General features: G+C 41.4%; 1 protein-coding gene across 1 annotated transcript; it reads right to left on the bottom strand.

Annotated features, from left to right (window-relative positions):
• Nucleotides 1–822: 822 nt before the first annotated feature.
• On the bottom strand, nt 823–15,520 carry LOC144516219 (fidgetin-like protein 2). The gene is made up of 3 exons (XM_078247426.1): nt 15,337–15,520; nt 14,296–14,525; nt 823–3,223 (listed from the first exon to the last, which is right to left on the bottom strand). Exons 2-3 carry the CDS (start codon nt 14,318–14,320, stop codon nt 2,070–2,072), a joined length of 1,179 nt encoding a protein of 392 aa, XP_078103552.1. The 5' UTR covers nt 14,321–14,525; nt 15,337–15,520; the 3' UTR covers nt 823–2,069.
• Between the last annotated feature and the right edge of the window lie 1,243 nt (nt 15,521–16,763).

Raw genomic sequence — 16,763 nt, 5'->3', positions numbered from 1 at the left:
AGCTGTTTTCAAAATACTGATATAGGAAAATTGAGATTGGACACTTTGTTAAGACATTTAATAAACATACCTATTATAGAGCATATACTGTAATATGTGTACGTCTTGATATGTTAAAAGTTGTTTATCAGGAGTGCTTTATTTTGACAGTTTGTCCACAAAAACACGTTTCCCCACTGCTAACTACACTAACACTTAACATCTCATTCATTTCTCCACCAAAACCTATAAGAGAATTACGTCTATACATGAAGAAAATATGTTTTATATATCTAAAAACATCATCGATGTACAATATGGCATGTATTGTCCATTTAAAAAAAATATCTGAATTACATTCAACATTTCAGGCCTTGGTACAAAAACCTCAAGTTTAATTTTCCCAGAGCTAAGAAGCTGTGTGTGTGTGTGTGTGTGTGTGTGTGTGTGTGTGTGTGTGTGTGTGTGTGTGTGTGTGTGTGTGTGTGTGCGCACGTTTTCTACTGTTAGTATCAAAGGCCTTGTAAGTTCATTGTTTCCCTGAAGTGTTCAGAGTATGTTTTGCTCTTAATAAAGGCCATGGCTCCGTTTTCATCTTGCTCCATAAAGCTCCCTACAAACAACCTAGACAATAACATACATTCTTATTTTATCATTCTGAGGTAACAATATTCTTCCTGAGTATTCATTAACACGACTATAAATCATCCTTTTGAGAGCCAAAAGTGAAGAGTATGCATATATATATATATATTTATATATATATATATATATATATATATATATATATATATATATATATATATATATATATATATATATATAAAATACAAGTAAATCCTATAGCACACAAGTGGGTAGATCTTTAAGAATGTCACATTGAGCAAAAGTTGTTTGAGGCAGTCACTCAGAAGCATTTATCCTCCACTGAGACCTGCATGCCTCTCAGTTTGGGCTGTGCATCCAAACAGAAGTAACAAACAGGCGTATGCGACTTTAAACTGTCTGCTGTAAATGACTTGTAGCAGTATGCAGACCTAAGCTTGGTTGTTTGTTTTTTGGTTGTTTTGTAGATCTGTATCTATTATTTATTGTAATAGTTTGACTATTATAGGCGTAAGCTGCACCATTATTCGCAGATTCTTGAGAAAATATACCTGTTAGTTTCAGGATCTGCAAAAATCTGCAAGTAAACCACATGCTTTGAAGATGATCTGCAAATACTCAAATGCTGTCATTGTGTGAATGCTAAATACATTTTTAAATTAACCTTAAATCTTAGATTATTTTCCCAATCTTGCTCAAAACTATTTTAAAGGGCGGCTTCATGTATAATGTAATGTAGTCATTTGGTAAGCAGCTTGTTATGTATAAACTGGACAAAAACAAAAGTTGTTGCAGCAATGAAAAAGGTTGAGAACAAGAAGCAGGACACCGGGATAGAATAAGATAAAGAACATGAAAAGAAGGGGTAAAGTAAACAGTAAAAAAGTCAAGAATGAGTAAAGGTTGGGGAAAGCGAGGGATGAGCAGGGAAACATTCATTTCTCGAGGCCACACCGAGCCGGAGAGTAAGCTGTGTAAAGTAGCAGTGATTGTGCTGAAGTAGTATGGCAATCTCACCATTTCAGTTATTGCTCTCCTTACTTTTTGGTCAGTAATGATTTTTATGGTGTGGTAGAACATATTGCAGTCAAAGGCCTTTTACATACATAATGGCCAAAAATAATTACACCAACTTCTAAAACAGCAACGTTGCAGTGCTGCTGCTGCAGTAGCAGAAAAGAAATAAATAGGATCCTGAGAGAAACAGACACTCATACGTTTAGACTGTCTTAACACTATCTATGTAGATAATTATTTAACCTCACCCCTAAGACTTACCTCAACCTTACAGGGCAAAATGCCCCTTTAAATCTTTGGAAAAACATGAATAATGAAAATGTTAGGATTTACAAGAAATACCAGTCTTGTGCCCTCTTTTTGTTCACTACTGAAATTAAACCTTTTTTCCCCTTAATCTGTCTGGATTCAGAACCTTGGTTGGTTTCAAAGAGTGAAAGAATCCTCTTAAATGCCAACCAGTGTTGTCAGCGGCCTGCAGTGGGGTCTTCAGATCCTGTGTGCGATGCAGGTATCTTCATAGACATTCTTTGTTGCTGAGGAAAGTTGTGCTCCCCTGACACACTCTCTCCTGCTTGGCCTGATGGTGGGCTGTAGTCCCCTGCCCCGCCATAAGGGGGTGACATCATGGGCTTTCCAGGTTTGTAGGCCTGTGGGTCTGAGGTCGAGCCGCTCATATCGTAGCCATTGCCGTGACCTTTGCTGTGACTGTTTCCATGGCCGTTGCCATACTTTCTGTAGCGCGATCCGTCCACCTCTCCTCCCTCCTGTCCTTCCTCTGCCATCTCAAAGGCCTTGCGTTTTAGTGGCACTCCTCCCTCGGAGCTCCCTCCAAGGCTGTGAGATGGGTAGCTGTAATTGCCCCCCACCATGGTGGGCCTAGGGGCCAGAGGAGTGGGGGCGCTAATCCCAGCGGGCAGGTAGGAGGCACTGGGGTGGCTGTATCCAGAAGACAGGCTTGTTTGGGGGTAGCACCCTGGAGGGTAGTTGTAGACAGGAGTGCTGGCGCTGTAGCTGGGCACCAGAGTGGGTGCGGCCTGCAAAGAGTGTAGATGGGCAGGGGGAAGTGCTGCGCTGGGCTGAGGGCAGTATCCTGAGGACAGGTAGGTGCTGTTGTAGGCAGGAGGGTATTCCTGAGATGACGGGGCACTGCAGGAGCCAGCGCCACTGTAGCTTGGCTCAGAGGCCAAGTTACTGCTCACTACTGTCACACTTCCTGTGGTTGGGATGCCCACAGATGCAGAGCCCACCTTGGTGCCAGTTAATGCCTCCAGTCCAGGATAACACTCCATGCCCTGACCCAGTGCCCATGGCTCAGATTCAGTTTTCAGGAAAGATCCAGGCTCTGAGTAGGCCCCTGTAGGAGGGCGTTCATAGGACAGCTCCAAGCCTGAGTACTTTTCAGCGTAGCGTTTGAGCAGAGAAGAAGCAGTAAGGGCTGATATGTCATCACTTGCCCAAGGGTAACCTGCAGGGGCATAGCTACGGCGACCAGCCGTAGCATAGGGGTCGTGTTTGTGGGCAGACGGCGGTGAGGTAGTAGAGGTGACATCTAGGTGCTGCTCAGGCCACTGAGATAAGGGGGCGGCGTGCTCCGGGGACCAGTGCATCTTCAACAGACCTGACAGAAACAAGAACAAAGCTGAATGAGTCCACAAAGTCGTGAAGGGATGTATCAGATGTATTAAATTAGGAGTAGGCCCAAATATATGCAACATTTTGTCTTGACCAGATATTTGAGGTATTTTGCCTCCTGTGTCTTTCGGAACTCACAAGCATGCTAAGAGTCCTGCAGCTTCATGAATATCTGCCCTCTTAATCACATTGGCTAGCTGACCCATTTGCAGAATCTTCAATGCTTAGCCTGTGCTCTTCTACACAGTTTCATCCAGGCAGGGGACAACTGTTCTAATCTTTATGTGAAGCCGGCAACATAGACCCAGCCTGGTCTCCACGGCGATAAGCCTCTATCAGCCCACAAGCTGCCCTCTGCCTTTGCCTCTCTCACATTAGGGCCATTGTTGTCTCTCTGTGACTCTCTTAGTGCACAAAGCCACCCCCACTGAGCATGTGATCTAATTCGGCCTGAACCTCAGGGGTCTGTTGGACAGGGGGAATAGGAGAGGTAGGAGGGGTTCAGTGTGTGGAGGGGGAATCAGAATAGTTTTTCATCATACTACATAGAGAGACTGGACCAGTATATCTATGAACACTGTTACAAGCGCACCGATTGATTGAGCAGTCAAAAAAATCTGATTTTCATGTCCCATGTGTGATTTATACACGCACATTTACACTAAGAGAGTAATCCGCTGGTTTAGTGGTCGTGGGCTTGATTGGCTTTTGCGGGCCTTGTCTTTTTGAATGGGCATTAGGCTGACATTCCAGGCATTGCAGAGTATTATTAAACTGTCCTGACCCCAGGCCTTAGCCAGAGGGGCTTCCCTACAACAGCACTGGACAGATGAAGTAGTTACTGCCTCAGTTTCACAAACAAGGGGGGACAAGTAATTCCTATGTCAGTTATCAATTAATTGGCACCAATATCATGATATGTTCTCTTGCCATATTAGGGCATAAATGTATCTTTATAGTAGTAACTGTTCTGATTTCTGTCATTTTGCCTTCAATGGATCAGATTGTGCAGTTATTAACAAACTGTCGTCTTAGTGGTGCATAATAAAAATGACTTTTAAATAAATTGGGTATATTCAATCTTTCTTTTCGAAAATAATCTTTAGTTTAACAGATAGCATCATGTACCATAGATTATGTCTTGCAACCATGTGCAACGTGTTGTGATTGTTTCGTGAGTTACAGTTTAATTTAAGACTAGGGTTGCATCTAACAATTATTTTCATTGAAAATTCAAAATATATTCAATTTACAATTATATATGTGGAACCAGATAGGGATGTAACGGTACAGAAAAGTCACGGTTTGGTTTATACCCCGCTTTAGGAGTCACGGTTCGATGTGATTCCTGTATAGTGGAAAAATAAAAACAAATGCATAAGGATACATTTCTTTTAATTTATTATTATTATTATATTATATATTATTTTACAGTCAGGGCAAGTATCAAAGACAAAATCCTCTTGCTGGGGACTGAGGCATTTTTGGTATACTATTATTATAATAAAAATGAGGAACATTTCAAACATTTCTGTATTACACTGTACCAACTTTATCACTGAACAAACACTTTTAAAACTTGTGCATAAGGAGGAGTGTTTCAGTTAGTTCCACCTTGGCTATAGGGGCTTTCCGACCGGAGGGATTTTTGCAGTTCTTAGAACTCAACGTTCCTAGAATTTTTTTTGTTGTGTTCCGACAGGAAGAATTTGGGGATTTTTAAGTTCCTCTGGCGGCTGTAGCGTACTTTTTTAGCTCCTACTTCAGAGCAGGGTCTTTTCCCTTTTCCCTTTTCCTAGGTGTACTTGATTGGTCAAACTTATAAGTCACGCCCACTGCCAACTCGGAACTTGCAGGCAGAGCAACAACCAACAACGGGACATTTTTAACAATTTTCACCATCTTATTCATCATAAAATTCACTTCGCTGTGAGCTGGAGGTCTCTCAGACCGCTCTCGTAAATAAGAGGCTTTTATTTCGCCGTTGACGGTTTGTTTGTTTAAATATCACAACACATGTCCATCATAAGATTAACGGGAACCTGTGGTTAACTTTCTTTTCGGAGTTAAACTCCACAAGCATGTCCTGCGGCTCGCTGGCCGTCACACACACACACACACACACACACACACACACACACACACACACACACACACACACACACACACGTCCACAGCGCAGCAGGCAGAGGCAGGGTCTGTTCCGAATATAATAAAGCCCCGTCTGTGTTGAGCAAAACAGTACGTGAATTACTACGAGAATGGACGTGCATTATATATAGGAAAAGTGCACAAGTATTAGCATCATTTGTTGTTGTTGTATGTGGTGCTAAAGTCTAGTGACGACGCTATAAAGACCGTTGCCGTGCTTGCGTCACTCCCTTACCCCTCCTACCAGTCACTATGGCCACTTGGCCAGTGGGAATGCAAACGGAAAAAAAGATTTTGGGGGAGAGTAGTTCTTAGAACTGCTTAGAAGTGTACTTTTCTTCTAAAAAGTACAAGTACTATCCGGACGGAAAGCACCTTATATTTACACATTCAAAGTACCAAAACATTTACCATCCCAGTGATCAGCACATCTGGCTGATGCCATCGAATATGCGTTAGCATGTGTTTCCATCACATAACCAACAGTGGAGCAACACTGACACACACTGTCCTCATCTTTTACACAACTCTCTCTCTCTGTTGCCATTGTACTTGACCTGGAAACCGCAGCGTGGTCTTCCAGCTCCTGCGTTTCATTTACACCTGCCATAGTGTGACTGACTTGCACTCCACTTGTTGTGCTAACCTTACAATTTGTTGCGAATGGCATATAACTAAAGGTTACCAAGTGGAACTTGCACTTGGGCAATTAGAGCCAAGCGTGACCCCCATATCGTGACGAATCGGAACGAATAAATGAACTGTTTAAGCTCTGGAACCAGAAAATGTTTGTTATTTTTGCTTAAAAAATGAGAATGTTAAAAATAATTGCTGATTAATTGTCTGCCCATCTAGTAATCGACTCATTGTTTCAGCTCTATTGAAGCCCCTTTTCATCTAGATGTTCTACGTTTTGGGCTAACCCTGTTTTTGGAGATTTTATTAGGAGAAATGCAGAGAATCAGGAAATAATTGCAGCAGTGGTAGGTGTTTACACATACACACTTACTCACTCACACGTCTGGTCTGAAACTGTCTACATGTGGAATATGGCAGGTTGTGTCACATGTCCACCAGGACCACCAGATGGGCCTCAAACGGTCCACATGTTGATCCCTAAATCAAATGATCCTTTAGCCCAATAATCCCTCTCATCCAATCCAGGGATTTTAGCGCTCTCGACCAGCACAAGCTCCACTCCGGATTAGAGAAATCCCTATGCTCCTGGGTATTCTGACATGGTGCTTATCCCGGGAACAAAAACATTATTGGCACAGAGCAAAAAAAATGGCTTATATTCCCACCAACACACATTCATACCTGGCTAAACACAGCGCCACAAAAATGCTCAACAGGAAGGAATATGAGAGATACTACTGTACACTGAGGTTAGAATCAAAATGGCTGATGACCCAGTAAAACACTTAACCCTGACTAGTGGCTGTTGATTCATTGTATTTCATAGTGATCTACAGGTCATGGCTGGATTAGCAAATGGGTCTACTGGGCACTGTCTTGAGGGAGCCCGTAAGTCCCCTAAACACAGTGCCTGCTGTAAAGTGACTGTTATTAACATTTCTTATTACAGACCCAAAGGGTTCAGTCATTTATGTCAAATCAGAGGCCAAAAAAGTACTTCTGAAAAACCTGAAGCAATAAACTAAATGTTCACAAGTAAAAGGCCATCACATCTTCAGAGGGAGTGTTTATCCCCTCATGTTTTCTGTAGATATTAAGATTAAATTTTTCTCTCTATTGATACCAACATCACTTCCTGAAAGTGGAGTTGAGTTTGTTGTTCCTCCTTCCCCGTATTGAGGGACTATAAGGATAGAGGGTGTCGTATGTTGAAGAGATTGAAAGCTCTTTGAGGCAAAATTGTGATTTGTGATAGATATATATATATATATATATAAAAAATTTTTGTGTGTTTTCCCTTGCATGGAATGGTAGATGAGAGACTGAAAACAATTATGTGCAGAAAACATCAGACTGATACTGGTCATGCCGCTTTGCCTTTAACCTACCCCTCTTGCCCTGTCTCCACCCGATGGTCTATAATCTATCTGAGACATCAGAGACGTGCAGTCTGGGTAGGCAAGCTAGGCACTGCCTACCCTGCCAAAATTCAAACATGAAAATGTATTTGTATTTTTACTGTTTATTCTTGTTTTTTATATATGCAATATGTGTGTTATTCCAATTGTTTAGACGTTACGATGAGAAATGTAGCAGTTACACATAATCAAATACAAAATAAATGGTAGAATAAGCAGTGCTTTTACTGTTTTCATTGCGGACGAAAACCTCGTGAAAAACCCATGTTGCACATGCGCACTTCGATCCTGTATTCTTCAACATGTACGGCAAAAAGCACAACTCTGCTGTGCCTTTGCACGTAAATGTGTTATGCCAGTAATCATCTCCATTACATGTCAAACATGGACCAATTAAAATCGAGATATTACTGGAGATTTGCGCAGCTAACGTCATTACACCAGCCAGTCCTTCCAGAAAAATGCTGAGTTTTTTGTGATTGTTGCGGGCAAAAATTCTTGATTATGCGGCACGTTTTCTTAAAAAATGGATGGAATATGCGGGATATTTATGCAATTTTATGCGATGAAATTGCGGGAACTTGCAAAAACTGCGGGAACTTGCAAAAACTGCGGTTTCATCATGGCTTCATCGTGGGGTTTGCAGCTTTTCAATGATGTATTGAAGGATCTGATAAATGCGACCTGCTTCCTTGCAAAGCAAGAACTTGCTTTTCGTGGCAATGATGAAAGCGCTAGCTCTAGCAATAGGGACAATTACATCGAGTTGCTGGATGTGCTAGCTGAGAAAGACGAGAGGTTGGCTAGACATCTACGTACATCTACCGTATATATGTATGTGACGAGTTTTACAACGCTGTGATCGATGTCTTCATGAGGAAAGAGCAGCAGATGGATTTTATGTACAAATTGGTGAGTCAGAAACTATTTGGAACTTAGTATTGAATTGATAAGTGTGGTTGAATTAATGCCGACTGCAAGACATTTGCCTTCATATTCAATTGAGCAGTGTGTGTTTTCACTGTTGCTGACTGACAAACATAATTGGCCAGCCGCAATAATTAAGGATAAAGATGGTTGCATTCTGATGCTGTGTGTGTGTGTGTGTGTGTGTGTGTGTGTGTGTGTGTGTGAGAGAGAGAGAGAGAGAGAGAGAGAGAGAGAGAGAGAGAGAGAGAGAGATTGTCAGAGTAGTACACGATATGTCATCCTGATTGGAAATTTCTTGATATCGACCGTGCGTGCGTGTGCCGAGCTTGTGCGTAACGTTTACTGTTTTGACGTATTAGCCTAAACAATAATCTGGCTTTCATAACTCAGTGCCTAGCCTCTTACTGACATCACTGCACGTCACTGCGAGACATGTGAGACCGCAGTCATCTAATGTGTCTGGAATGGAATCCTCGTCAAAATGCAGAGGAGGAATGTGAAAACTGAAGATCACTCTGAGATCAAATGATGGAAGAGTGAACTGGAGGGTCCGGATGGATTAAAGGGTAACTACCATTTTTTTTCAACCTGGACCCTATTTTCCTATATTTTTGTGTCTAAGTGACTGATGGGAACAACAATCTTAAGCAAGATCGTTGCAGTTGGCAGCGGCAAAACAAATATTCTAAGTTCCCTTCAGAGATAGACCTTTAAAACCTCTTTGAGACCTTTCTGTTTGACCAGAAACAGCTCTGAAGTCGCTAGCGCTAAACCCACCAGACTCCCTTTAAAAAAGCAATACTTATGGCATGTATAGAGACAACATATTAATATATATTAACATTTAATTTAACCAAAACTAGAGTTGTGATGGTTTGAAAAGTGGAAAGAAACCCAAAACGGCTTTTCATAGTTTTATTTTGTTTCTGTCGACTTTGAATGAAGTGTATTTTACGATGCTAAAATTACTGTTTATTTAGCTATTTAGCTTACCTCCTTAGAAATTGTTTCCATAATGTTGTCAGACACTTAGAAGATTAATCTGAGCCTGCCAGTGGCAAAACGACCACTTTTGTGAAGGTAAATACAAGCTGGACAATTGCCCTTTTAACTTACATTGTAGAATGTTTTGCCGCTGTCGACTGCAGCGATCTTGCTTAATACTGGACTAATTTCAAAGATTGTTGTTCCCATCAGTCACTTAGACACAAAAACATAGGAAAATAGGGTTAAAAAAGGTTGAAAAAAACTGTAGTTACCCGGAACAGACTGAGTAAACCAGAATAATGAAAGATTGAGCACACAAGGCTTATGGGAGTGTCACTGCTCTGTGACAATCTGAAAGTTGTGTACAAGAATTAAAGAAGCATCACTACTGGTGAGCTTACTCCTTATGTTTAAGCCTGTAACTTTGATGAGGGCTTAATTCCAAGGCGATGTAACAACCAATGCAGAGCAGGTTACTGCAAACGTGGCTGAACAACTTCACCCTTACTCATCAGCTTCCTCTCTTAGGTCAAACATGCTAAATTTGCTGTCTGCCCCACGCACCCACCTTAAGACCCGTGGTGGTCGAGCTTTTTGGCTGTAGCACCTACATTTGCTTGCATTTGATGTATTATTGGTAATTTCATTATGTACTGTATTCTTAGTTTTACACTTCATAAACACATGGCTCGGGTGGTCACTTCACCTTCTATGATTTATTTCTTGTATGTTGTTTTATGCCCTTTGTAAAGCACTTTGTGACTTATGTCTGTGAAAAGAGCTATACAAATATATTTTACGTACTTACTTACTTGATCAATATTGTGTGCAATAACACAAAATTATGATGATTTTATATAGTATATAAATATATGGCTACAAAATAGTGACTTGTGCATTAATGCGGGTAATGATTCTAGTGTCAAATTTCCACCAATTTCCATTTTATGGACAAAACTGTTAATTCTTACATATAGGCAGAATCGGCCGATCCTCGGCAGAAAAGGCAGTTGGACAGATCAGTGTCCCCGAGTTGGTCAAAAAAGTGCCTCGGAACACACCAAAGTGACGAGACGTAATACGTCTCCATAAAAGCAGGCGGCGCTAATCTGTATTGTCTTCCAAAAATGAAAACTGGCAGCTGATTGGATGAACGCATCACGTGGGTCTGGTTTCTCCGGAAATTCAAAGACAGACTGTCATGGCGGCTTGTTCAGAATACGATCTCATATTGTACTAAAATAGTTCACCGAAACATGTTTCTAAAAACATTTTAAGTGAGAAATAGGCCATGTTACTCCAAGTCATTTGTAATTCTGTGGACTTCAAAATGGCTTTGCTAGATGAAAAATAACCAATTTGTTGAGAAGAGCGAGATAACATCAGAAGAGGAGATGGCCTGTTAGAGCACGGGATGTGTTGAGGCAAGAGTGGATGTGTTAACATCCCAAGCAGACCAATCCTGCAGACACTACATGTAGTTATATACACCTGGTTAGAGGCATATGTAAGCTGCAGCAAAATTTCTGTGAATGAAAAGAAACATCACAGTCACCTATCTCTTCTCCTCATCAAGACCTATACATGGAGGCTACATGGCCCAAGGGTTTACCGAACAGCAAGTGTATGTGTGTGTGTGTGTGTGTGTGTGTGTGTGTGTGTGTGTGTGTGTGTGTGTGTGTGTGTGTGTGTGTGTGTGTAAATCAGGGAGTAGGGTGCTTGTAAACAGGAGCCTGATCCATCCAATAAAGAGATGCGCTCTTTCAACCCTCTATTGAGGTGTCAACAACCTCCACTGAAATCAGTTTTAGTGCACTAACCATTACTTCTTAATGAGATAGGTCAATTACAACAAAACAAATTCATCAAATGATTTTCTCTTTCAATTATGCAAGTTATGGGTGTTTTCTATGTGTCAGTGAAGGCTAGCCTGACTCGTGGTCCACTGCATGGTCCCGATGAGTAATTAGGGCTTAATTAGATGAAAGTATGTGTGGGGGAGGTGTTGACTGGAATGGGGATTTGGGGGTTGTGAGGCATTAGAGGAGGTTTTGCTGGCCGGCTGGTTGTCTAGTTGAGGAGTGCTTTTACTCCACTTACAATAAACAAAGACTGACATTTCCTGAGGTTGGACAGACACCTAGAAATACACACACCAAGCTGCACACACAGACTCAAGCAAACTTCTAGTGTGCTTTGGGTGCTGTGTTTAGCTTCAGCTGGCCAACAGGCAGAGGAGCTCTTGGTCTTGGTCTATGGGATGAGTCAGGCTGCTGGAATGTCAGGAATCTAACCTGAGATCTATTTACAAAGCACATATCCTCTCTATTCGCTTAACACACACTGTCCACTCTAAGGCTAAAAGAAGGGAGGGAGAGAACATGCACGTACAGTGCTGATGAATGACCCTATCAGCTGTTTGCACATTATTGGGCAATTTGTATTAGTTAGAGTTAATTTACACCACTGCTTGTAAGATCAATATAGAACACATCAGAAGAAAAATTGAATATTAATATACATGGAGAATGTCAGGATTATAGTTGCAATGGACAATGGACTTCACACATGACACAGCTATCTCTGTCTGCCTTCCTTACAAAGTAAATTAGGGTTAGATTGTTATGTAAGCAATGACCATAGTCTAAAACACTAAAGCCAGTGTGAAGGACGATCTGCTGAGGAGAAAACCCTCCCTTCTCCCTCCTCTTTCCCCTTCCCCCTTTTCTCCAGGCCCACATAGTCCACCAAGCCACACTGCTGTCAGCCAATCAACTACTGTACCATCTCTGATTCAAGTTTTACACATCTCTAACCTACAAGTCATTTCTAACTACAAATCACATGACAATTTAAGTCAGAATATGGCTTTTCCTGGTCAAACAGACACATCCAATCACACAGATTTATCTTGAAGCACGACTGAGAAACTGGTTTAGTTGAATTTATTTTTATCCTCCTTTTCTGCTCATTTTATTTTTCAATCAGATTTTTCCCAACAAGACTCTCTTTCTGGAGCCTCCCTCCTTCTCTCTATGCTGAAGCAAAGACAGGGCTGTGTGTCCGAGCCTGTGTGGTCAGTTTCCCCCTCCCCCACTCCTTTAGCTCACACACATGTGGCAGAAGCTGGTCTGGCCCCTCTTTGCTTATTGTGTCCACTCATATATCAGGCTGCAGCTGACCAGTCCCTCCTCACATCCCCTCCATCTGCCCTTCACTTAGCTCTTTCTCTGTCATTTTACTGCCGTCAGCATGGGTCTTTACTATAACACATAATGAGGATCTAAGGTGTGCTACAATTTACTTAACAAGCCTTCATGATTACTATGGAGGACTAATGTTAGAGGGCTAAAAAGAGCTAAAACTTCTAATAATCATTATGGTCAGAGCACGTAATGAGATGTGGGTGATTGTGATTGTATGTTTACGTGTGTGTGTGTGTGTGTGTGTGTGTGTGTGTGTGTGTGTGTGGAGGCGAAGGGTAATGTTTATTTGTCCCTCTATACAGGACTAATGAGAAGCTGGTGACACTAGGTTACTAACGACCTGGCTTTCATTCACATAATCGCTTTACCCTGGTAACTGGCAGCTAAAAAGGGCTAAAACATCTAATAATCATTACGGTCAGAGCCCGTAATGAGGTGTGGGTGATTGTGATTGTATGTTCATTGTTTGTTTGTTTGTTTGTGTGTGTGTGTGTGTGTGTGTGTGTGTGTGTGTGTGTGTGTGTGTGTGTGTGTGTGTGTGTGTGTGTGTGTGTGTGTGTGTGTGTAGATGGACAAGAAATGTGTAAGCCTGTGATATTTGATTAAAGTAGTTGTGGTTGTAAAAAATAAATGCCATCACAGGATTGTGTGTAGTTGAAGTTTCTGTGGGAAGAAATCTAACGAGACGCTGTGAGTCTTTTTTAGGGAGGAATGTGACAGACGTATGTTACTAAAACTTCTGTCTGCTCATAAAACTCCCTCCGTCTCCCTAGAAGTTTTCCGTTGTTTATCAATGTGCATCTGTGTAGCTCTTTAGAATATTATAACCTAGAAGTCCCTGTTGCATTATTCCAATCAGGTTAGCCTTGTAATCCTTTTAAGCTTGGCCTAATCAATAGCCCATTCAATCAATATAAGCATATTCATCAGCCTGGATAGCAACCTCTCATGATTAGCACATATACAAGTGAGGCCTGTACTGTGATGCGTCACAGAGATTTATGCGATTTAATCAGCTTTTACATACTAATGTTGCACATATAGAAACAGATCTGTCCAATCTAGTAACACTGGAAACAAAATGTTGCTAAGTCGGTTTTTATGCATGTTTCAGCACAAAACACCACCATCATAGTTTGATATACAGGCTTATACATTGAAACATAAATGTAAATTGAATTAAATAAAGATACAGTAAGGGTGTTTCCAGAATCTCACGATGTGATGGTGCTATCATTGTTTAAAAATAAGTATAACTAACGTTTTATGTATCTTCCTTTTTTATTAAAAAAAAAAAAACTTCTCCGCTGCACTCCTTTGCCATGTTCATGCTGCTCCTTAGAAGAAACAGACAGTGGCGCTTAAGCTGCTGTCTGTCTAAACAAGTTGTTACTATACTATATTCACATGGAGTGGCTGAAAAAACAGCGACTGAACACTTTCTGTGAAATTCCTCAATGCAAGCCTGGAGACTCAGCTGTTAAAACCATTAGCATATCTTCCTTCTCAAAATGACTTCTCAGAGACCCCCCACCCCCTCTACTGAGCCACAGGAGATGAGTCCTGGACAAAAGAGGAGCCAAAAGAAGACGTACAGAAAAACAGATTCAAATTAATATTAGGTCACATTGTTCACGTACAATATGCGAACAGACCCATCATTAGACATGACCGTACAACATTAATCACACACATTTAAAAAATAAATAAAAGTAGTGCAGACTTACTGTATGGGGTGACAGGACTGAGCATTCTGCAGCCCTGGCCCCAGGTAAAGAGGAGAGGACCGGGTCCACTTGGTGCTAGTGAGGGCCCTGATGCATGCTGCGGGGCTTCCCCGGGCTACTGCTTCTCTTGCTGCTGGTGGTTGTGTGGCTGTTGGCTCGGCTAGTGACTGGCCTGATGGACCCCTCCATGGTTCATTTCACAGTTCAACACTGCTCCGACACACTGCCACCTGAATAGCAAACACATGCCAGTGTCAGAGCCAGAAGACACAGTGAATAAGAAGAGGATGTTTATTTTGATTGCAGCCACTAACATTGTAGGGATATGTTGTATATGTATAAAGTACAAATAATAATAATTGCTTGCATGTGTCATATTTTGAATTCAGTATTCCTATTATCTACCTACTATCGTGAAAATGACTTTTGGGAAATACTTGCAGAAAGCAACTGATATTGACTCATAATGAGTTTCTCATGCGTTTACTTTTGCTTTCCTCAGTTTTTCTGTGGTTATGTGCATGCATGTGAATGAGCGACCGATCAAGACAGAGTTTGAATGCTTAATGCCCTGACAGAGAGGGGGCTTTTACTATCAGACCACAGCACCGCATGGCCAAGCAGAGACAGGTTTCTAATTCTTTGAAGCCACCCACATTTCAACACAAACACTGCAATCTACAACAGCAAAAGTAACTTTGTACTCTCTGCAGAGCAAGGAAGCTATCATGTCTCCCATGGAATACATGAGGGAGAAAACTGAAGAATGAGTGTAGAATAGGGGAGTGCTGTGTGACATGTAACCTGGTTTGACACATAGAGGACAAACTATTGAAAATGTCATACAAATGTATGAAGAGGATTAAACTATAACAGTACAATGGAGTGAGCAGCACATAAAAGAGGGCATCTCACACAGAAAGAGAATAGAGAGAATTGAAAATGACAGGAATGTGCAAGAAGCAGCAGAAACATTGTCATTACTGCTGAAAGGAGATAAAAGCTAAATCTTTTTCAACAAGTAAGTATATAGTTACTGACCTGATCATGCCTGGATTTGCTCGATGAGTGGTTCAGTTAGGAAAGTAATCCACTATTCCACAAAGTACAACAGAGGAGCCAACGCAAATGTTTATGTGTGAGTGTCTGTGTTTGTGTGTGTGATAGGCTTGTGCTCTCTTCTGGGACCCTATCCTCTCCTACACTCCTTGCTCGCCCTCCAGCTTCCCTCTCCCTCCCCCCTCTGGCTCTTCCTCGCCCAGTGACAACAGAGCAGCACATACATCCCCTCCCCCAACCACGCCACCCTTCCCCCTCCTCCTTCTCCCTCTCTTTTGTTAAAACTATTTCAGCAGGAAGAGAGAGAGGGAAAAAAGTGACCAATCATGCAGTGTCAGAAAAGACAGAGAAAGAAAAGACTGTTTCCCCCTGTTGCTGTGTGTGTGTGTATATATATATATATATATATATATATATATATATATATATATATATATATATATATATATATATATAGTTTGTGTGTGTGTGTGTGTGTGTGTGTGTGTGTGCATGAATTTCTGCATGTATGCAAGTGTAAATGCATGTTTTTTATTTATTTATTGTAGACCTTCAGTGTGATGAATGAGCATGTGGGACACATGCTACTGAAAAATAGTGAATTTTCTCCTTCACTGATCACATGAGAAGTTCAGTTATTGTCAATGACTTTTATTGATCTGGTACATTGATCTTAGTGGTGTTGGGAGGGTGGAGTTGAAACAACCATGTCAATATTACCTAATTCTTATGTCCTGTGGTACCCCACCCCCCCTTACACACATACACGTACACACACACACACACACACACACACACACACACACACACACACACACACATACATACACACACAGCCTGCACACATGCATGGGCAGCAGTAAATGACCTCCATATTGGCCTCAAATCTTTGACTAAGAAGTGGGTACACTTGTTTTACCTGTAATGTATCAAGATCTGATATTCTAATATATACACACCTCTTCTATATTGTTTTCTTTCCAGGAGCTCATTTAACTCTTTCCCTTAAAACCCTGTTTTGCTCCCCAGTCCCTCATACATAGAAACACAGCTGTGGCTCTGCATTTAGAGTTATGGAGGAGGCGGGATAAGCTGGTCCACTCCTCATGTTACTCTGCTGTAAACATTCAAGGCCCTGCAGGACACACTCCTTCTGCTTTGGGCCCTGTACCAAACACACACACACACAGGCACATTTGACATGTGTGAGCCATGTTTCAGAAGGTGGTCATTCACAGCTCAAACTGTAACTTTCCTATGCAATTTCATTTTATTGGACCGTAATCACTATTGATTGACTATGATTACAAAGCAGTTTTAACGAAAAAGAGGACTTTGATCACCACCAACATCGTTACACCAACCTTACAATAGTTGTCCTTATTTATGGAGACAAAGTGGCCATAAGT

Source organism: Sander vitreus, chromosome 4 (genome assembly GCF_031162955.1).
Source record: "Sander vitreus isolate 19-12246 chromosome 4, sanVit1, whole genome shotgun sequence".
In the NCBI taxonomy this organism is placed as follows: domain Eukaryota; kingdom Metazoa; phylum Chordata; class Actinopteri; order Perciformes; family Percidae; genus Sander; species Sander vitreus.
The sequence above is the reverse complement of the archived record's forward strand: the minus strand, read 5'-3'. Positions and strand labels throughout refer to the sequence as shown.